Below are 21315 nucleotides of genomic sequence, written 5' to 3'. Positions count from 1 at the left end.
GATTAAAGGTGTATTCCAATTTCCAGTCATAAAGAGAACAGGAGGTGGGACTTAAAATGGGCTTTCAATGAACTTTTGATGGCTGCTTTATTTTTTTTAGTTTTGGTTGGTCTTTGTGAATGCATTTTTTCCATGCACATTGAACGATATGAAGATGCGCTCTGCCTTTTATTTTTCCAATAACACCTCTAGAGCTACTAAAAGAAATATAGAAACAAAAACCTCCTCCTTCTCCTCTCATTTCTTTAAAGACTTTCAAGATTTACTTTTGGGATTGGTGTCACTTTTGTCTAGTATATATACTGGTATTCTTTTATGCCATGTCCCTCTTCTATTTTCCAATATAAATATATTGCCTTGTTGACTTTCATACTTCATCTTGTCTACTTATTTTATTTATATATTGTATAGTTCAATCATGGAGGTCGAGGATTAGGAAGAAAAATAGTAGAGTATTGTCATATTTCTAGTAGTATGATTTAGGTGGTGTTACTAATATTTGTTTCAGGCATTGTTATTTTGTTGTCTCTTTTTCTCTCTTGCTTTCTTGCTTTTTTGAGTTGAGGGTCTATTGAAACAACATCTCTAACTTGCAAAGGTAAAAGTAAAGTCTGCTTACATCCTATCCTCTCCACGCCCAGTTATGAGACTATACGGGATATGTTATTTTGTAGTACACTCCATCACATTGAAATGCAGCTCCCTTTATTTGCCACTTTTCACTTGTCTTACTTTTAATCATGCTAGTTTAAGAAATCTAACAAGGCATTCTCAGCTTTTTATTTGTTACAAACTTCATACCTACTTTGTTAGTACCGTCTTTCTTTGTGAGAAATGCACTTTCACCAACAAACAAGCTACCACTAGTCGTAGAAAATGCAGCCTTTTGGCAACAGGTGGCTATTGCGCCTTTGACTAATCGAAATATACGTTGGAATTTTTCTCAAGCCGCGATAATTCTATGCATCTATAAACTTAACATCCTTTGATCCGTCTCTGATTATGACATTAAACATTTTTATAATGTGACTTCAGAGTTAGTTAAGTTTTAAATTTTTTTGCTGATAATGCGGACTGATAAGGAAAAATTACTTCTCCCAAGAACCTGAAGAGTACATCTTAAGTTAATGCAACATGTGGACTCTGATCTCAAGATCTTCATATAGTTAATTAATCTTCATTATAATTACTCAAGAAAGTGTTGTTGAAATTGCTTCAATCATTTCTCTCTTGATTAGCTGCCACATTTATAATTTGTTCAAGTTTTGCAGAGGAATTTATCGATAGTACTAAGAGTAGATGCGTAAATCAAATCTCATAAAGAAATTGGGAGCATGGAGAGGTATACACAGGTTAATCTTCATACTCTGTATACTTGCTCTTCTTATATGTATGGCAACTTTCTCCAAAATTTATTCTTTTCGATCTTTTCTAGCTTCGAATTCCTTCTGTAACTGTAACACTTCAATCAACTCTTGTACTATCAATCACCACGTCGATTTAACACTGGATACTGTAATCCAGAAAATCCAGTATGAGATTGACATTTTGCGACAACTGCCAAATGAAAAAGTTTTCGGAAAACAGGCTATTTTTCTAGCAGATATTTTAAATCTAGTTGAATCAGTGCAGAATTCACTAGTACAAAATAGTGAGCCTGGAGCAATGTTACATTCCTTATCAAGACAAATAGAACAGGTAAATGAACCTGCTGAATATTTCTTAACTGAAGAAATTCGAAAATACGTGAGGATTAAACCAAACAGGTTGAAAAAACAGAACTTTATGGGAGCTAATGGTACATTTACTAGCATAGGTCATGCTTGTTTCTCCATGAAATCGGACCTGGAAGAGTACATGGATTATGACGTTGGCGAAATGTGTAATGATGATTGGAGATTAGCACAGAAACTTATGGTTCATGGATGTGATCCATTACCTAGAAGAAGATGTTTTGCTAGAGCTCCTCAATTGTACAATAAACCATATCCTATAAATGAATCAATTTGGAAGTTACCTGATGACAAAAATGTTAGATGGAGTCAATACAGATGCAAAAATTTCACTTGTTTGGCTACAAATTCAAGTGTAAAAGGTTTTTTCAAATGCACAGATTGTTTCAATCTTACACATCATGAATCTCCTAGATGGATTGTTCATTCATATCAAGACTCCAGTTCAAAAATGACAGCTGATATATTGATAACAGAAGTGCTTAATTTGAAGCCTGGAGAGATCAGAATTGGACTGGATTTCAGCGTTGGCACGGGCACATTTGCTGCTAGAATGAGAGAACACAACGTGACTATAGTTTCTGCAACAATTAATCTCGGTGCACCATTCAACGAGATGATTGCTCTTCGAGGGCTAATTCCTCTTTACATGACGATAAATCAGAGATTACCATTCTTCGATAACACTCTAGATTTGATTCACACAACGAGGTTTCTTGATGGATGGATTGATTTTGTGCTCCTGGATTTCGTGTTGTATGACTTTGATAGAGTTTTGAGGCCTGGTGGACTTATATGGATTGACAGTTTTTTCTGTTTGAAGGAAGAGTTGAATGATTATTTAGAGGCATTCAAGATTCTCAGGTATAAACAACATAAGTGGCTTGTTGTTCCTAAGATAGATAAAGATGATAGTGAAGTGTTCTTCTCTGCAGTGCTAGAAAAACCACCAAGACCTTTCCGATGAATTATTTTTATTTCATACAATAATGTTGGTACTGATTTTGTTCGTCGATTTTATACATTTTGATCCAACAATAGATAGGATACAATGTGAGTTTACTGTGAAAATTGTCAGTACATTACAATGTTACCAATAATTGTTGTACTAATATAAAACCAAGATGTCTTTTCGTCAATGTGATGATTCTGTAATATTGGCAGTAGTTTACTTCAATAAACATTGACGATACTTGATGTATTTAATTTACAAATTACTATAAAATATCCTATGAAATTCCATAAAGAAAAGCTCGAATAATAAACTACTAAAGCTACAAGTTTGAAAGCGGCCCAAAGGTGTAGCCTAACGTCAATAAGTGAGTGAAAATTGTGCGAGAGGAAGGTTCGAATCTTAGGTGACAAAAATAATAGGTGATTTCTGCCGGAAAACAGTAACTTTGAGTTACTCAGCAGTCAGCATTTCGAAAGTAAATGCACACGAAGTTTCATTTTTAAGAAAGCAGCAGCTAGCAGCAAATTTGATCCATTGCATAAAGCCATAAAAACGATTTTGATACGTAGAAGGCCCATTCAGAAGCATTAATCTGGACCATCAGTTGTATTAGTTTCTTCAAACATAGTGGGCCGGATCATAACACTATTTTGGATGGGCCTAATTTGTAAATGTGACTGACTGAAAGAAAGTGAGAATTGAGAAGTGCTAGAACAAATGGGCAAAGATAGACCAAATTCCAAAGATACGACTACTAGAATTGAATTCTTTAATTTTTTTCATATATGATTTTAAAATCAAGTTGGTTGTTTACATGAACTTTTACGTATTGGTGAAAGCTTAATTCTTCACTTGCAATTCCTAACATGTTTCCCCTACCCCAATTGGGTGCCCATTTCGTATGTGATGGGATAGCATCAGAGATCAACTTAGTCTAATTTTGTTTCTGTTTAGGTATGGATGCATTGATTAAAAAAAAAGGTGTTGTGGCTCGTGATGTATGTTATTTATATTATTTCTTTTTCAAAATGCTTTTATTTGTGTTTAATTGATCCAAGGATCTATGAAAGACAATTTATCTACCTCTAGGATAGGGATAAGGTATGTCTTTACTTATCTTCTTGAGATTTTACTTTATAAAATTACACCAAATATATTGTTGTTTTTCACTTGTTATAAAATTGTGAACATTCTAATTTTAAGGGACCATTTTGGCATTTTTGTGCTGTTCTTCTCTCTTTATATAGTTTTCTTTGCTTTCTTCTCTCTCTTTTTCTTTACCTTTTCAATTTTCATCTCTTATATAGTTTATTATAGTTGTAGATGCAACATGCTGTAAAAGAGTACTACTCTAAGTCTCTACTACAAGAAAAACGAGAAAAAAGGGAAAATTTTACAATACTCCCTCTGTCCCTATTTACTTGTCCATATTTCCTTTTTTGGTTGTCCCTATTTAGTTGTTTATTTTGACAAATCAAGAAAGGAAAACAATTTTTTTCCTATTATACCCTTATTTACACTTCTTGAAAATTGTAAAAGTGTATGTTGTTTCCCTCCAATTTATTTCACTTTAATTCAAATAAGTGGTTGTAATTTTGAAGTGAAAAGTTGTCATAAGGGTAAAATTGTAACTTCACTGTGCTAATCATTGTTGCCTTAATCTGTGTGTCATTTCTAAAGTGAACAACTAAAAAGGGACGGAGGGAGTAATAAATTAGAGAAAAACAGTGTTGGTGTTACTTTCTCAATCTGATCTCCAGGTAACGTGGAGCCCACAATGCTTTACTAAAGTCCAATCTCCACCGCCAAATCATCAAAAGTCCTACTTTCCTCCGACACGTGTCCTCCATTCATCACTAGTCGGCCACCCCCTCTCATAAATGAGATATATATAAATTTTATTTTTCATTTTTTATAGAATAAGATATAAATTTTATTTTCATTATTATAGAATAAAAAAATTATTTTCAATAAAGTTATGACTCAAACCAAACATCCCGCAAACTCACATCAAAATTAATATAAAAATCACATACATGCAAAAGATTTGAGTGAAGGCAATTAATTGGTTTTTTACTCTCGAGATATTAAAATAATAATGCAAAAGGTTTACTTATATAAGAGAAGATAATTAATTGTTTTTTTAATTCTTGACATATTAAAATAGTGTAGCTTATGAACAATCTTAATCTTGAAATATGTGACTGAATTTTAGGTCTAATAATTTATTTATTTATTTACGATGCATCATTGAAGTACAAACTTCTATAATCTCTTTTCTATTTTTAGACGGAAAAAAAGGGAGGGGCATATTTCAAAATTAACTAAATTCAGGTTCGGAAAGCCGAGCCTCTGAGGCTCGGAGACATCCCTCGTTCACTTCACCGTTTTCAAAATCATAAATAAATATCAATCTTTTCACAATTTTCTCGGCAATACAGTCGTTTCTTATTCACTCTCTCAGTCTTTGAAAATATCTGCTTTGGTTGATTGAATCGGAGCTCTGAATCAGAAAATGGCCGAGCACGTTGAGAATTCGGATCCTAAAGGGGAGTCGTTGATGGAGAAGATCGCCGACAAGTTTCACGGTGACGATTCCTCATCGTCGTCGGAATCAGATACCGAGACGAAGAAGCCGGTAGTGAAATCGGAGGTAGAGGCGGAGCCGGAGCCGGAGACGTTGAAGAACAAAGTTTGGAGGCTATTTGGAAGAGAAAAACCGGTTCACAAGGTTTTCGGTGGAGGCAAACGTATGGTTCTATTATCTGTTTCTCTACTTACTTGAAATTTTCTATGTTTATTTCTTTATAGACTGAAAATTCTGGATTTGGCGGTTGAGAGAGTTTTCAGGGTTTTGTGAGTATCGTAAAGAATATTCAGGTCCAGAAACGTGTTTCTTAACAGCAACTGAGCGATCAAGAGTTCAAATATTTTACACTTATGTGCTTTTTTGTATTGTGGAGATTGAATTTTTTTTTTCTGATCCTAGTGTGATTGGTGGCTGCTGAATTTGATCGGGTTCTGGGCGTTTGGCGGATCTTAAAGGATATGTTGTTTTTTCCGGGACCTCGAAGGATATCTAAGTCCATATAGTTGTGTTAAACTATTGGAGTTTCAATTGAAGTGACTGGTGGTTGAGGAATTGATGAAGGTTTAGGGTTTAATGAATCTTCAGATCCAAATGAATTGTCATGCTCGTGCAGATGCTTTTATTAAGTCAATTGAGCAAACAAGAGTTCAAATTCTACGTATGTTAGGTTAAAGATTGAATTTTTTGAAATGAAAATGATTGGTGATTAAGGTCTTGAATCTCTTTGTTGTAGTTTAGGCTTCTTGAGTATCTTAAAGAATATTTAGATCTGCTAAAGTTATTATAATGCTTGTATACGTGTTTGTTTAGAGCAAGAGCTACCTAATATCCTTGGTTTGATTATTTATATATTGAAGGATTGGAATATTTGGTTTAAAATGATTGGCGGTGAAGGAGCTAATTACGGCTTAAAGTTTAGGGAAGTATCTTCAGATTCAAAAAAATGTCATTTGAAAAAGGGTTACCAAAAAAAAAGCTTTTGCTCTTACATCTGGATTTGTATAGATCAACTGAGGGACCATGAGTTATCTGTCTGATCTAATTTTAGCAGATGGATGCTTTTCATGTATATTAGTATTGTTTGAATAAGTATCTGTTTGGTGGTGCCAATTAAATTGTGATTGAGGCATAGTTGAGTGACTGATTGAATATGCATCTTATTGTTGCAGTTGCTGATGTATTCTTGTGGAGGAACAAAAAGATATCTGCTACTGTACTTGGTGGAGCAACTGCTATCTGGGTTCTTTTTGAATTGCTTGAGTACCACCTGCTCACTTTAATCTGCCACATTTTGATCATCACTCTTGCGGTCTTGTTCTTGTGGTCAAATGCTACCACCTTTATTAACAAGTAAGCTGATCCAGTTCTTAGTTCAACTTCTTCTTCAATTTATATGATCACTCTTCTGAGGATGTGGTTCTATCATTTTGACAGAAAACCTCCTCATATCCCAGAAGTCCACCTTCCAGAGGGCCCCATCCTTCAGGTGGCATCTGCCCTGAGGATCGAAATTAATCGTGCTCTTGATCTACTGAGAGAAATTGCGTCAGGGAGAGAACTGAAGAAGTTTCTTGCTGTAAGTATGCCCATTCCCGCTGCTCTTCCCTGAGTGAAGTTTATTGGAATGTTTCCTGTAATTGGTGATGTCCGTTAATGTGACATTAGGCCTTCCTTCATCCACCTCTGGAGATTATTTGGTGTCCATCCCCCTTTGGGTTTCACCTTATATATGTCTGCTTCCCCCCCATCTAGCAGGCCTGCATTGGATGCAAACTCCCCCCTCCTCGTATTGATCCTGACTTGGTCGACAGTATTTAGGTTTGTTGTAGTTTCTAGAGACATTAGATAACATAGTAGGACATGTAGTTTTAGAGTATGTCTAATGTCAAGATTTTTAGCCCGTTCCATTCATGCCAGATAAGAATTGCCTCATCATGTTTGTGGTTTTCCCAAATTCAACACTCCAAAGATTCATGATATCAATCTGTTGTGAAATAAGTTACCAAAGGTGCTTGTTTCCATTTTCTTTAGCATAAAATTCTTTTCTGATCTTATATGATAGCACAAAAGAGTAAACATGTGAAATTTCTTTGGCGTTTATTCACCTTTGTTTACTTGCCAAAACTTGCCCATGTTACCAGGTCATTGCTGGTTTGTGGATCCTCTCAATTGTTGGTAGCTGGTGCAACTTTTTGACACTGTTCTATATATGTAAGTTCAGAAGTTCCATAGATGCATCTTTTATTTCCTTTTTGTCACTGGTTCTCATTTTGTTGATCCTCCTTCCAATTTGGCAGCATTTGTGCTCCTCCACACAATTCCTGTTCTTTATGAGAAATATGAAGATAAAGTGGATCCATTAGCCGAGAAAGCAATGCACGAGATCAAGAAGCAATATGCCGTGTTTGATGCAAAGGTTTTGAGTAAAATTCCACGAGGACCACTGAAAGATAAGAAGAAGGATTAGATGTGGTGGTGCTTCGTTCCTGCTAGAGAGATTTGGGTAGCTGCTCCGCCTTTTCAGAATGTAATAGTGCTTCTCTTGTTTTACATGAGGATGAGTATTATCCTTGCTTATATTTGGGGTTTTATTAACTGGCGATAAATCTAGAAACAAACAGTTGGGAGGATTAGTCTGTTAGGTGTGAGTGTGTATTTGACTGTCGTTTCACAGGATGTCATTGTATAAGTTCAACTAAATTTACACTGTGTTCTTCTGCACTTGTTTGTATTGCTTTCACTTGTATCAACGTTGGGATGGTCCAACCTGTTGATACATAGCTGCCTGAATCGAACTTGATCTGTTTATTGTTCAGTTGGTTGATTCCAGTTTGTGGTTTCATTACTGGATTTGGGCTGGTATTTGTAAAGGAAGAAATGAAGATATGAGGCTCATCAAATAATTGGTGTAAGCTGTAAAATCTTGAGCTCTCCTTTTATTGTCATCGTGCTGGTCGAGATAAGTAAGAAATCAACATGTGATAAAGACACCCAAGCGGGTTATATTTTGTTCATGAAAATAATAGGTCAGAATATCAAATGCTCCATTGATCTTTTTCTTTTTTTGTTTCCTTTTTTCCTTTGATGTGTAGGCGGCTTCACCCATAGGATAAAGATTACATCAAACAAATGCATAGAGTAAGGTATTCATTTTCGGAAAGAATTGATTGAACAAAAGAATTGCAATACAACACGGGCAAAATATATACCTCCTACTAGTTACAGCAATGCTATCAGTATCTAGGTAGTCTTGAAATATCATAATTGGTTTCCAATGGGGTAAGAGGTACTGTTGAGAATTCGGTATCAGATTGCTCAGGTGGCAGGACAACTTGCCGTGAATTTGGTGCCAAAGGAGGCAGGTTGTGCTTAGGAGAATATTGTGGTCTCGGGGAAACAAACGAACCGCCAGCATTATTTGACCTATGTTCTGCTGGGGTTGCATCCGCACCCTTGATTTGATCTCCTGTATTTCCATTGCCAACTTCAGCAGCCTCACTTTTCTCTCTTTCGTTCTCCTTGAGAAGAAAATCAACCCAGAGATCTGCAAAGGACTGCAAGACAGTCCAGAAGCAAAGCAACAAAACTCAAATTTACGGACCTATATAGTAAGCCAGAACATGCCCAAAGAAACTAAACGCTCATTTGATGATATATTTTGAAATCTGTATATTTCACCAAACCAATATGTGCACCCCCTCTCCATTTCTCCAGCAAACAGTAAAATATTCAGAACACATGCACATAAACGGAGATCTCAATGAAAAATAAATCAAAATAAGAAAAAGTAAAGTAGCATGGAGATGATACGAAAGATTACAAGATGCATAAATCAACTTAACAAAAGTTGACTTACAGCCTTCTACCACAGCAAGTGGTAAGACATGTTCACTTTACAGTTCCACTGACAGGATGTTTAAACGTACATGTGGGTCCAATTAACTTCTGCCAACTAATTCAAAATGGAGAACTAAAACAAATGGAAGATACACCATTTTCTGGAAGTTCATAAATTGGAAGAATGAGTAATTTAGAGCCAAAGAAAAGAAAAGTAACAGGCCAATGTCATTTCTGTTAGTTACTTTTCTAGGTTACTATCTCCACTTGACAGGGTAAAGTCATAAAGTAAAAGAAAGCAATATGATCAGTGGAAAAGGAATTTACATGAAATTTACCTGATCTGATGCCGTAGTAGAAGGTACTGAACTTCCACCCAAGATGCCACCAACTAGTCGGCCAGGGAGACCAAAGACACCCCGGACGACACCTTTACCAGATCCTTGCTGAGCCATGCCTATCCTCTGCTTGTCTTCATCAGAGAATCCTAGCATACGAACCATAAGATCCAAAACCTAAAAAAGATTGAGATTAAATACATGCATCAAACAGAAACCCTTTCCTCCTATTATCCAACAATTCTCCCACTAGGGCGAATAATGTGTTTCCTCATAATTAGGTCTCTCAAGGTCCTCCATTATATACATAAATGTTGCATATCTTCTTCGTTAAATTAAAAACTTCAAATGGTTTCGGGGTCAGTAAACTGTAAAATAGCGATACCAAGGCTAGATGGAATCTTTAACACAGGTCCTGTTAATTCTTCCCATGGATTAGGCCTATGGAAACTATTTGCAGTTTGTGGCAGTCTTTAGAAACCAACATAAAGATAGAGGTGGGGAATGGTAGAAATACAAGATTTTGGCATGTCTTGGAAAGATCACTCACTGCTACAGTTATAATATCAGGACCTACATAACTTCACCACTAACATAGAACTTCTTCTCGGACGCCTGGAATGGTAGTAGCTGGTCTATTAGTTTCAGAAGGAATTGTTTTGATTGGGAGGTACCAAGAATGGCTCTCTTTTTGGAGGATTTGAACAAAGTGGCACTAAATGTTGAGGTTTCTCATAGTACCTCTGGACTAGGCAAAAGAATGGCAACTTTTATGGTAATTCGTGCTATAAAACAATTGGCAGTGAGGGGATCAATCCTATTAGCTAGCCATGGAAACAAGTGTGGAACTCCAAGGCCCCTTAAAAAGTTTGTTGTTTTATGTGGTTGGTTGCGCAAGAGGCGTGCCTGACTCAGAACAAACTACAGAGGAGAGGGTTTTCATTATGCAACAGGTGCTTTTTGTGTAACAGTGATGAAGAAAAATCCAGCAGTTTATTCCTTCACTGTCCTGTGGCAAGTCAGATCTGGTCATTAATCTTTCTCATAGAAACCTATGAGAAAGATTTGGAAAACCACACCAGCTTCTGTTTGTTGGATATTATGGAAGGAAAGAAATGCAAGATGTTTTGAAAGAAAAGCAGATTCTGTACAGAAGATTAAGGTTAGATGCTTATGACTTTTGGCTTTTTGATTGATCTTCAAGATGTCAAAGATGAAAATAGCTTGGTAAATTTCATCGACTCATTATACGGATAATTGTACAGAAGAACCCTTTCTTTTTGCTTTTATGTATAGGAGGGTTCTGACAATATTAATGTACTAGCACCAACTTAGTGCTAGCTTATTTTTATTTTTTTCCTTATCAATATATGCCTGGATAGATGGAATCTTTAGGATGAAAATGAGTTTTCCGGTTGATTTGTCTTCTTCACTCTTTGCTTTTGTGACCAGGTCAGACCTTTTCAACGCACAAATAACTACCAATGGGTTAAGTATTCATCCAAGCCCTCCCCTGCCTAGTACTAGTTAAGAGATTATTCATACCTCTTTGCTGTGATTCCTTTGGAAGTAGGTCACCAGTAACTTGATCACAATCCGCCTGCACATCACACAATTGTGTTTTAAAATATTTCAAACCACTGTAAGGTAACTACTAAACAATGCTTCAACAACTGTAATTCACTACTGGCCGAGTAGCAGAGAGATGATGACGTAGGAAAAGGACCAAAAAGTGGACTGAGAGAGCTTGTTTTCTTTGACTGTGGAAAGAAACAGTCTGATGTAGCATCTAAGGTTCAACCAGAATGTTCATGGGAAGAATGCCAAAAAAAGTAATGAGGAACCTAGAATCTAAATATTGTTCCATGAGCCAACACATGACAAATCAATGTGACTTCATAAGATTGCAGCGGCAATTTCATAAATTACTAAACAAGTATATCAGATTATAGATGCATATGACAGCACTTCCTCCATCTACTGCCTTGTCGATCTTATTTCTGTATGACTTAGCTACTTAAAGTTTTGCAGCAAAAATAAAGGTTTAATGACTATAGGGTTGCCGCATACCAAACTATATAGAAGTGGAAAATCTTTTATTATAATATACTCAAAGCAGAGGCATGATCTTCGTAGGTAAGGTGATTATTAAAACAGGTGTAACACATGGTTATCAAACCTGCTACATACCAGTAAGAGTATTATTTTATTTTCATCTCCATCTTTACTGCTGCAGCAAAAATTAGAACAGGAAAAAAGAAATTGTTGACAAAAATATCACACGTGTATCAGCTTTCGTAGCTGATAGATTTTGACGTTAGAATCTTGAATCAAATGTTAGAAGAGATAAAAATATCCAACCTACCATGGTTTGACAAAGTCTCACCTGTCGACATAATTATCAGAATCCAATGACATCCTATTCAGCCTGGTCATGCTCTGTTCAACAGCTCGCCGTAGCTTTTCGTTGTCTTGCTCAAGCTTACTTATACGGCCCTTCCCTTCAGAAAGTCTTCTTTCCATGTCCGAAAGTTTCACCAACACCTCTTCCTTCTCCTTCTTTAATGTTTCTGACTCATTGTAAGCATCCTGATGGAAGCATAAATCAGGTTTAGAAAGAGAGAAATAGAAACTATGAGCCAGAAGGTTGGATGAAGTCATGAAAATGAGCATATGCTCTTAAATTAGCTCTAATGATGCACAAATTACAAAAGATTTTCTGCTGGACTTGGTATCCCTATGAACTATAGGAAGTTATGAAATATATAAGCTAAAAGATATCCATTTTAAGTTTTAATTCATATTTATCAGATGTTTGATAAAGCACATCTTCAGTTCAAAAGCTGTCCTGAGGGCTGTCACATTATAGGAAGTTATGAAAGCATAATGGACGTATTCAGACATAATAATTTACTGTAAGACTTGGTTTAGAAAGATCCGAATAACCAATCTCTCCATTCAAATAGATGTATTCAGACATAATAATTTACTCTCGTCTATGAACACATTGAGAATGGATAATACCTTCAGAAGCCCTGAAAGTTTATGTAATTCCTCCTTTGCCATCACCAATTCTTCTCCAAGCCGTTCCTGGACATATCAAATTGTAGATACAAAAATAACGCATAAATTAGAAAGAGAAATTGGTTTGAGAATTTTCTGTTTGTTTTGCAGCATAATAGAAAGATACTACTATACCAAAGCCCCAGAGAATTGGCGTAAATTAGAGTTCACCTTGGCTTCAATCTCAGCGTAGTATTGGCCAAGAGCAGTTTGTAGGTTAAGGACTTCAATGTTTTGGGCTTCCATTGTGTTCAAACAGTTGGCTAATCTTTTATTTAGCTCATCGATCGTATCCTTTGACTTCTTTAATTCATTATAATTAAGGGTTTTGACATCTTCTTGACTTGCAATTGCTTGCTTGAGAGCTTTCTCCAACTGTAATATTTGAGCTCGTTGATATTCGTTATTTTGACGTAGTTCTTCAATAATCTTGCTGTCCTCATCCATCTTTTCTGATTCTTCCATTTCCTGAAAGAACAGCAGCATGAATAACTATCTTGTACTTTAGCCACAGAAAGCTTATTCCAATGTCACCCACGTATATTCTCTAAAGTGAATATAGAATGAGAGACTAAATCATCATCCACAAATGCAGATAATCAATACAAAGTTAAATTGATTATAACATGAGATACATCAACATGGAGAAGAAAACCAAGAAACATATACACTATAATGAAACCTAACATGGAGGTCACTAGACCAGATGAGGGCAAAACTTATCAGGAAAAGAAAAATTCCATTGAGGGCAGAAGAGTCAAACAGTATTACGGATGAAAGGACATATTCCATCCACATTAATATCCTATAACAGCACGAAATCATAGATGTAAAATAGGATGAGAATAAAAAAATGGTCTGACATCGACAATACATCTAGAGTTCAACAAGAAATGCCAACTCTGCAAAGACACTCCTGCAACTGCTATTATTAACAATACTGTATAGAGAAAATGTCAATAAAAGCCTCCCAGATCCCCCTCTAGAAGCTCAAAAAAAGTATACTCATCATGTACTGTTAACCTTCTCAAGTAAATGCTGCTTAAGACGTTTCAGTTCTTGCTGTGCTTTGTCCCTTCCCCGGCGTGTTTCCTTCAATTCATTCTCCAAATTTTGCAAAGACCTCTTCATTTCTTCCTTCTCAGGAAATACCTCCATAGGATGCACCTTCTAAAACAAAATAGTAGGTAAGAAACAATACAAAAATAAATTAGACAGTGAAGTATTGAAGACAGTTTATACAAAAAGCTGAAAGTGAGTCCGAAAGGTTACCAAAACAAACCCACCTCATTTATACTATTGATGTTACTTCTATCGGCTGAAGAAACACCATTTGCTTTCAATGAAGCTTCTAACTTATCTTTCTCGTTCTGCAAGAGAGAATGTCAAGGCATGGCTAAAAATCAAGATTTGCCAGTTGTATATTGATAATGAAGGAACTAAAAGATCACTTAAAATTTCCCAGTGCGCAAAGAAAAGAGACTGATAAATGGAAGCAAAATATGTGAATGCCACAATACTAACCTTAAGATTACTGTTTTCTTTTTGCAGTGTTTCTATCACTCTTCTTAGACCGTCTCTTGCTTCATTTGATTCTTTGTTATCTCTTTCATGAAGCTCCATTTGCAACTGTTTTAATTCAGATACTTTATGAGACAGCTCAGTACGAATTTTTGTCATCTCCGCAGCCATCTGAGATGCAATGTACAGAGAGAGAAAAGGAAGTTATATCAATATGACAGCAGAAGCTGGATTCGGTAAGGCGTGTAGAAAAGACAAGTCAAAACCAGCACAACTTAGCAAAGAGTGAAATAATGTTAAGCAAAGCAAGAAAACTGGGATACACATGTCCTTGCCCATGCCGTCATGCATGAAGATATAGTGTGAACTACCAAAATTTTTCTCACGCAGCGAGTGAAGATACAAAGATGACAAAAGACATTGGTATATTCTGCCGAAGTACATAGTCAGCCTACAAAACATAAGTTTCTCTTTGAGAATAGCCTCCAGCTACATAACTTAAACAAGTACATTGTCAAGGTGACTAATTCTAATTGTCTTTGATAGACTGATTACAAGATGGAGATGTAGGATCATCTCAAAATGCTAGTGAAGAGACCTGATATGCTCCAACAAGATCGGATCAAATGGAAATAAAAATGAAAAGCCTGTGATCCACACCAGAATAAATAGAATTCTCCAAAAAAATCGATTTACAAATGGAATCAATTATGCACTATTTACAAACAAAAGTATTCAGCTATAGGCGAAAGAAACAGTAAATTATAGAACTTAATGAAAGAGGGGAACTTCACAAGTTGAAGACTGGAATATAACATTCTATCAAATTATGACCATGCGGTGTAAGGACACATATGCATCAATACATAAAAAGCAAAATATGGCACTCACTTTATCCTTGTCTGCTTTTAAAGAGTTCAGCTCTTGTTGGAATGTCGAGCTCAAATTCTGCTCCTCTAAGAATGGAAGTAGTTTCAGACTGCATAATCATTTGAACTGCTAGAAAATTATAACAGCGATATTCACAAGAAGTTAAATACCTTGTAACCTAATTTGCATATTTGCCAGCTCTGCGTGTTCTTTATCAAGCTCCATTTCTAATTGTTTTATTTGCAGCTCATGAGATGCCTGCATGGCTGACAGAGATTTATTTTTCTCTTCCAACAAGTCTGCGATCTCCTAGAAGCAGTAACAAATTTCTGTGAAGCTTGTTAATCGAAGATAGAATCTGGTAACGAGGGGCAAAAAAATAACTAGGAAAAAATAGAGGTCAAGTGTCATTACTCATTATATTTCCAAAACTCTTTTATATAGCACTAGTGCACAAGGTAGGGACAAGAAAAGGATATTGAATCTTGTAAATTGCTCTCTTCATCCCCAATCAAATAAACCTAGTGTAATTTGCTAAGCTTATAAGATATGAATTAGCAATATTCACTACTTGATGTTAAGTGGAACAAATAGGATGCATATTTAACCCTCGTGTGGACGTGAATGTTAGTGTAAAAGCAGATCATAAATTTTGGCTACTAATAGCCAACAAACATAAAGTACAATATCTCTTTTAGAGAATATCTATTCTATGAGGCACGTTTTGTCCCAATATAATAGAGAATATCTATACTATTAGGCTGTTGTGCATAGCAATGAGCTCTTCCTATTATAACAGTGAACATTATTCTTTTTAATTGTTTACAGTGGACATTTTTTTATAACTAAGAAATCACTGACCACTAGTGGCCCGCCCACAGTTCAAACCTCAGTGGATACTGGACCCAACCCTCTACCCTTCTCCACTTAACAAGTTTTTTGTTTGCGGTAGGTTTGAACCCATGACATGCCCCTAACCAACACATCACATGTTGCACTCTTACCACTAGATCAAAGCCCTGGGGTGACAATGGACATTATTCTGAACGCCCACATGAAAGGGCGACCCAAACAGTAGCTCATTATAAGGGGGAAAAGACTAATGTAGCCCATTTACCTTTTCATTGCCAAAAGTGGTTCCATTGCTTAGCCCATCCTGTTTCGGAGAAAACCCATTGTTTGTTCGGCTTCCAAAGGAACGATTAGCTAAAGCTTTGCTTTGACGGTTTGGAGATTGATCACTGCTCCCCTAAAAAAACAGATAACATCAATCACTACCTAATACAGTGAGTTGAAGCTTATATATGTGAAATTGAACAGAAACTGAAAGCAGAATAATTCTGTCACGCAACAGTAAGACCTAAAAGGAGAAGAGGGGAAAAGAGACATCTAAATAGATCATAGATTAGCATGTCTCTCCATAAACTAGTACATAAATAATCATAGTTAATTAAAATGTGTATATATAGGGCAAAAGATTTGAAATTCCTTTAAAATATTTTGTAACTATTGTCTAGCCCTTTAATAATTTTTTTACTCAAGCAACTATAATTTTGGTAATATAAGGTGAAACAAGTTGTCCCTTCATTCATAACTAGGGTGAACAAGTAAGGGTTCATTGATCCCTGATGTAAACTCACGGTTGTGGGAACTCCTTTATATTTCCTACTACTGTTCTCAGACTAGTTATTGCTACTTCATAAATATCCTTTATGCCTTTTTTTATAAGGATCAATGCCAGTTATATTTTTAGCATGGACTGCTTTCTTCTCTGATACCCACCAGATAACCTTTTGCTCTGCCATATGCTTTCTCTAGGTCAACGAACACCATCTGAAAAAACTGGTTCAGACTACATGTGTCATAAAAATCAAATAGACCGTTACACCTCATAATTGGCACTAAGCACCATTCTAAAAATGGTGCATTCTACTTCCATAGAAACCTTAGTAGGTAAAATCAGGTGAGCTTTTTTAATAAAGAGGATATTTTTGGTCAAGGGTAGAAGAAATAAGAATGCTAAGGATATTGAGAAGACAATTATCTCAGGCCATTCAATATTGTTGTCTCCAGAATAAAAGGTAACATAAAGAATGTTTTCAGCAACTAACTATAAATAAACAATCACTTAAAAATCCATCATACATATGGGTATCCTGAAAAATTAAACACTAAGCAGCAGAAATAATCATTAAAAAAAACTTTTTTTACGAAATACCAATAAAAGAAAAAGCTTTATTTATGGAATAGCTACCTTATGCATGTTTCTAGATGCACTCGGAGAGGAACTCGATTGTAGGCTTTGCTTCAATGAACTATTTTCTTCATTTAACCTTGAAACTTGATCCTGCAGAAGTAACTTTTCAAGTTGTAAAAGTATAATGACAATTGTGCAGCAAAAGTCATGGGGCAAGTGTCGCTAGACAATTGAAAATCATGTTTTTACACACGTCACGTAGACACTTCTTCTTTTTCTACTTGTTGTTTTTGGAGAAAGTAGCACAATTACAAAGTTTAAACCACATGTTTATGGAACATCAAAGTGTTTTTTAACAAGATCATCCCTATTGGCTCACCCCAACTTTAACTACATCCTTGTAGTATTTTATTTATTAGAAAACATCCTTATATTCTTTATCCACTTCAAATAGAGCCTATTGTTAGCCACGTAACTTCCTGCTGCTTTCTCTTTTCCAGACAAGCTCTTCATTCTTTCTTCAAATGAACACCAGAAATAGCCTACCCAAGGTCTTCCTTCAGTGTGAGGAATAGGAAATCCAAGAAATGGCAATGTGAGAGATAGTTAGGCCTCATTTGTTTGCACTTAATGGAGGTCTGAATCTGAATGGTTCAGACATTAGGCCATTAAGTGCGTTTGTTTTTTCTACTATATAAGATATCATGTTAAGCTGAAGAAAGAAAAAAAAAACTTGTTTACCTCTTTTTCCTTCAATAAAGCAGCATAATTAACTGATAATGCTTTGATTTCAGACTCAGATTCTTTAAGTCTCTTAATTTCAGTTTTGTATTTCTCTATCTGCAACAAAAACAAATAAAACATGCCAAATTAATTATGTGCCACCTTAAGAAATAGGAAAAAAGAATTTTAAGCAACCATAGGTAATCTGCCACATCAAAATTAGATTTCAAACAAAGTAATCTTTTTTTAATACAATTGTATTTGTTTCAGCCCTGTCCCTTCTCAACTAGAGTACAATGTCTTGTCAATCAATTGCATTAACTAATAACGATGTTGAAAGAAAAGGTTATCAAAAACTAAGACGAATTCCGATGAAATAGCATTTAAAGAACAGCTACGACATATAAGCTAAATTGCAACTTAAGATAGCACTATTAGTTCTCTGATTATCTCATCTAGCTCATCATTGTTTATATTTTTTTGATAAAGTAAAGTTGTATTCCTCAGCAATGAGGGTATGCTGGCAACCATCAAAAAGATTTACATCAGTGACCCAAAAAAGACCAACTCAAGAAATTGCTACTAAACTTATAAAGAAGAGAAAAAATTAAAAATCTGTCCAGCATCCTCTATACCCTCCTCATTACACCAAAAATAGAAGGTCTTCATACAACGCCATTTGATCTTTTGTACTGATTTTGCAGTATTTTCCATACACCTCTTGTTTCTTTCTCTCCAAATAGTCCACCATATACAAGAGGGTATCATGTTCCACCATTTCTTCTGGCTCTTACTCCCCCCCCTTCTCACCCAGCAACTAAGAAGGTCTGCAGTGTGTTCTGGCATTGTCCAGTTCATCATTGTTTATACTAAACCAGTTATAGAAGTGACATATAACAATCCAACTTTAGAGCTAATATAAGACTACTATACCGATGAAATTGATTATTTTTAATCATTGTAACATTTTGTATGCATTGTTTCACGCTAACGCATCAATATTAGAATAGCTAAAGTGACAAAGCAATCCAGCTTTAAAGCTAATATAAACTCTAATGAAATTGATTGTTTCTAATCAATAATTTATTTTTAGTTATCCAATAATTACAACCTAATAACATAAACAAAACAGGCCTTACAATTACGTGATAAGAAAATCTTAATATGTGGAGCCTTTTTCACCTTCCAAGACATTACCGTTGCCAATGAATCCATTCCAACCAACATATTATGTATCTCTTCTTTCATATTAACTAACATGAAAATCATCAGCATAACATAGAAGTGTATTGAGAGCATAACTTTAGCACAATACATTCATCTATGGAACTCCCAATGCTCTTTCAAGCACACAAATATTGACCAATCAACTACACCTCAATCCCAAATTAGTTATACGTTTAACTGTATGAATTCTTTTTTAAACTATTTAAAAAAAAAAAAAAACTAACTTAGCTGTATTAATCATCTATGGCCATTTCACATTATTCAGGTAGCACATGCCTAGGTAGAGACATCCTTATAAAATTACAGTTGGACTATATTTACATTAGGTTGTCAACCTACTACAGCTCTCAACCTCCGTCCTAACTCGCGTACTAGCTATGTTTTGTGAAGCTCACATGGACAGTCTCGGCCAATATAATCAGACTCAAAATTATCAGCATTACACAATCTGTAAATAAGTCACAAAGATGTAGCCTAGTGATCAATGAAGTGGGTAGAGAACCGTGAGGCATGAGGTCACAGTTCAAATCCAAACGAAACGGAGGTGCGCTCAAGCTGGACGGACACCGTGGTTATCAAAAAAAAATCTATAATTTGTTTGGGTGGTTGTTACCTATTGTATTGTATTGTGCTATTAGTTCAAATACAATGTTTGTTTTGATTGTTACTTAAACTTTATTGTCTCGTAATGTTAAATGCATCATTAGGTAACGACGAAAAGTCCATTTTTAGCGACTGATTTGGTGTGATCACGTCTTCACCTTTTTCCTCATTTTATCATTCACCCTACCTTAAATAGTAGTTCTACTGTTCTACCTTGTACTCAACTCTTGTTGTAGGTTTATTCTTCAAATTATTGATGAGTGAAGATTATGTAATAACAGATAACACATATAACACAATACAATAGAATACATTATGAATAATATATAACCACCATGCAAACGAAATGTAAATAACTAAACCCTTTCCAGATAATACAGAGTGGAAAGTGTAGTAGATGCTCTCCACAAGTTTGAATCCTACATTGACCAAGCCTAGTATTACAGTGGAGAAGGGTAGAGGGCGGTGCCATTATCCACCGAGTTTACAAGTTGGAAACAACAAATATCTGGGTTATCAGACAAACACCAGCAAGAAAGTGGATCCCTTTTCCCCTTTATCTAACTGAAGTGAAGCATTTTACATAATCAGCAAAGACAGCTTAACAATAAGCATCGACCGGACACTCAATCAACTGCACCTTAATCCTAATTAGTTGGGATCGGCTATATGACTATATGTTTTTTTATCAATTTCTTTCTAATTAGGTCAGTTTCATTCTAATACTAAGTAATTATAGATTCTCAAAAATACCTCCGGACTATTAGCAGAATCGAAACCATTGGCAATTGGTGAATGATATGTCGGTGTCTTTGAACGAGTGAAATTCCTAGAAATTCTCCGATTAGATGCTGAATTAGTATCGGAACGATCATCTGAATTGTAAATCGAAAGCTCTTCTTCATCTTCGTCGTCCTCGTCGTGAATTTCAAGAGCGATCCTATTGAGATTCTCCTTTAAATTCTCGATTGAACTCCACATCTTTCAACCTAAATGCACAATTTTGTGTTCGAATAAGCTCGGGCAATAATCTGAATGATAGGATTTAGGGGTTGGCGAAGATCTTTCTGTTACAAATTTTAATGGAAGATCAAATGTGGTCCATTTTACATTTATTGAGAGTTTATAGGGTAGATCTGGAAAATAAGAAATCACACTCAAGTTTTTTTATTTCATTTTCAGGCGTGCTTTTAATTAATTAATTACGGGTCGGATGCAAACCCGCAGTTTCTTTTTTCAAAGGTTTTTATTCCCTCCTTTTCTTTTTTTTATTTAATTGGGTGATGAAAAGGGGATATTATAAGGGAAACTATCTATCTAGACATACTTAGCTACCACATATACATATTTTATCTCTATTTCAAAAATATTATATAGAATATCACTTTTTTAAAAATATACCATATTTTTAAAAAATAAAATCAGATACACAATCCCTTTAAAAATGATAATGTATAATTATCTTAAAATTACATTTCCTCAATTAGTAGGACACTAACAATTGAAATTAATTTCTCTTTATTCTTTTCAGCCGTTTCCCTCCCCAATCCCAAAACAGATATCTCGCGTATCCCACCATTACTACAATTAAAAAATGACTATGGTTTATGATTTCGTTATTTTAGAAAAACTTGTTAGAGTTAATTTGCAAAGATTCT

General features: G+C 35.3%; 3 protein-coding genes across 4 annotated transcripts; 2 read left to right on the top strand and 1 right to left on the bottom strand.

Moving 5' to 3' along the window:
• Window positions 1-1098: 1098 nt before the first annotated feature.
• On the top strand, window positions 1099-2847 carry LOC125851859 (probable methyltransferase At1g29790). Its single transcript, XM_049531608.1, has one exon. It carries the CDS (start codon window positions 1300-1302, stop codon window positions 2698-2700), a length of 1401 nt encoding a protein of 466 aa, XP_049387565.1. The 5' UTR covers window positions 1099-1299; the 3' UTR covers window positions 2701-2847.
• A 2134-nt stretch (window positions 2848-4981) lies between these two features.
• Window positions 4982-8029, top strand: LOC125850688 (reticulon-like protein B5). Its single transcript, XM_049530545.1, has 5 exons — window positions 4982-5438; window positions 6448-6628; window positions 6713-6854; window positions 7420-7489; window positions 7576-8029. The coding sequence occupies exons 1-5, from the start codon at window positions 5204-5206 to the stop codon at window positions 7743-7745; spliced, it is 798 nt and encodes a 265-aa protein (XP_049386502.1). The 5' UTR covers window positions 4982-5203; the 3' UTR covers window positions 7746-8029.
• Window positions 8030-8428: 399 nt separating this feature from the next.
• Window positions 8429-20820, bottom strand: LOC125850340 (golgin candidate 4). 2 transcript variants are annotated; one of them, XM_049530198.1, is made up of 15 exons: window positions 20411-20820; window positions 17846-17944; window positions 17162-17254; window positions 16025-16156; window positions 15078-15216; window positions 14929-14993; window positions 14041-14208; window positions 13803-13886; window positions 13540-13683; window positions 12688-12984; window positions 12478-12543; window positions 11840-12042; window positions 10999-11053; window positions 9454-9630; window positions 8429-8832 (listed from the first exon to the last, which is right to left on the bottom strand). In XM_049530198.1, exons 1-15 carry the CDS (start codon window positions 20636-20638, stop codon window positions 8512-8514), a joined length of 2271 nt encoding a protein of 756 aa, XP_049386155.1. In that variant the 5' UTR covers window positions 20639-20820; the 3' UTR covers window positions 8429-8511. The 2 variants fall into 2 exon arrangements, with proteins under 2 accessions (XP_049386155.1, XP_049386147.1); XM_049530190.1 differs by having other exon boundaries at window positions 13540-13686; window positions 20411-20819.
• Between the last annotated feature and the right edge of the window lie 495 nt (window positions 20821-21315).

This window comes from Solanum stenotomum, chromosome 1 (assembly GCF_019186545.1).
Source record: "Solanum stenotomum isolate F172 chromosome 1, ASM1918654v1, whole genome shotgun sequence".
Classification (NCBI taxonomy): Eukaryota; Viridiplantae; Streptophyta; class Magnoliopsida; order Solanales; family Solanaceae; genus Solanum; species Solanum stenotomum.
This window is presented reverse-complemented; position numbering and strand designations above follow the sequence as displayed.

What these genes read in the sequence shown, in the direction of transcription:
- LOC125850340 (XM_049530190.1), bottom strand. Translation starts at nt 20,638, where the DNA reads ATGTGGAGTTCAATCGAGAATTTAAAGGAGAATCTCAATAGGATCGCT. An exon ending in ATTCTGCTAATAGTCCGGAG is followed by an intron (nt 17,945 to 20,410) that starts GTATTTTTGAGA and finishes TTTTTGTTGCAG; the next exon opens with ATAGAGAAATACAAAACTGA. An exon ending in TCTGATAATTATGTCGACAG is followed by an intron (nt 11,054 to 11,839) that starts GTGAGACTTTGT and finishes TGTGATGTGCAG; the next exon opens with GCGGATTGTGATCAAGTTAC.
- LOC125851859 (XM_049531608.1), top strand. Translation starts at nt 1,300, where the DNA reads ATGCGTAAATCAAATCTCATAAAGAAATTGGGAGCATGGAGAGGTATA.
- LOC125850688 (XM_049530545.1), top strand. Translation starts at nt 5,204, where the DNA reads ATGGCCGAGCACGTTGAGAATTCGGATCCTAAAGGGGAGTCGTTGATG. An exon ending in GGTTTTCGGTGGAGGCAAAC is followed by an intron (nt 5,439 to 6,447) that starts GTATGGTTCTAT and finishes TTATTGTTGCAG; the next exon opens with TTGCTGATGTATTCTTGTGG. An exon ending in GCTACCACCTTTATTAACAA is followed by an intron (nt 6,629 to 6,712) that starts GTAAGCTGATCC and finishes TCATTTTGACAG; the next exon opens with AAAACCTCCTCATATCCCAG.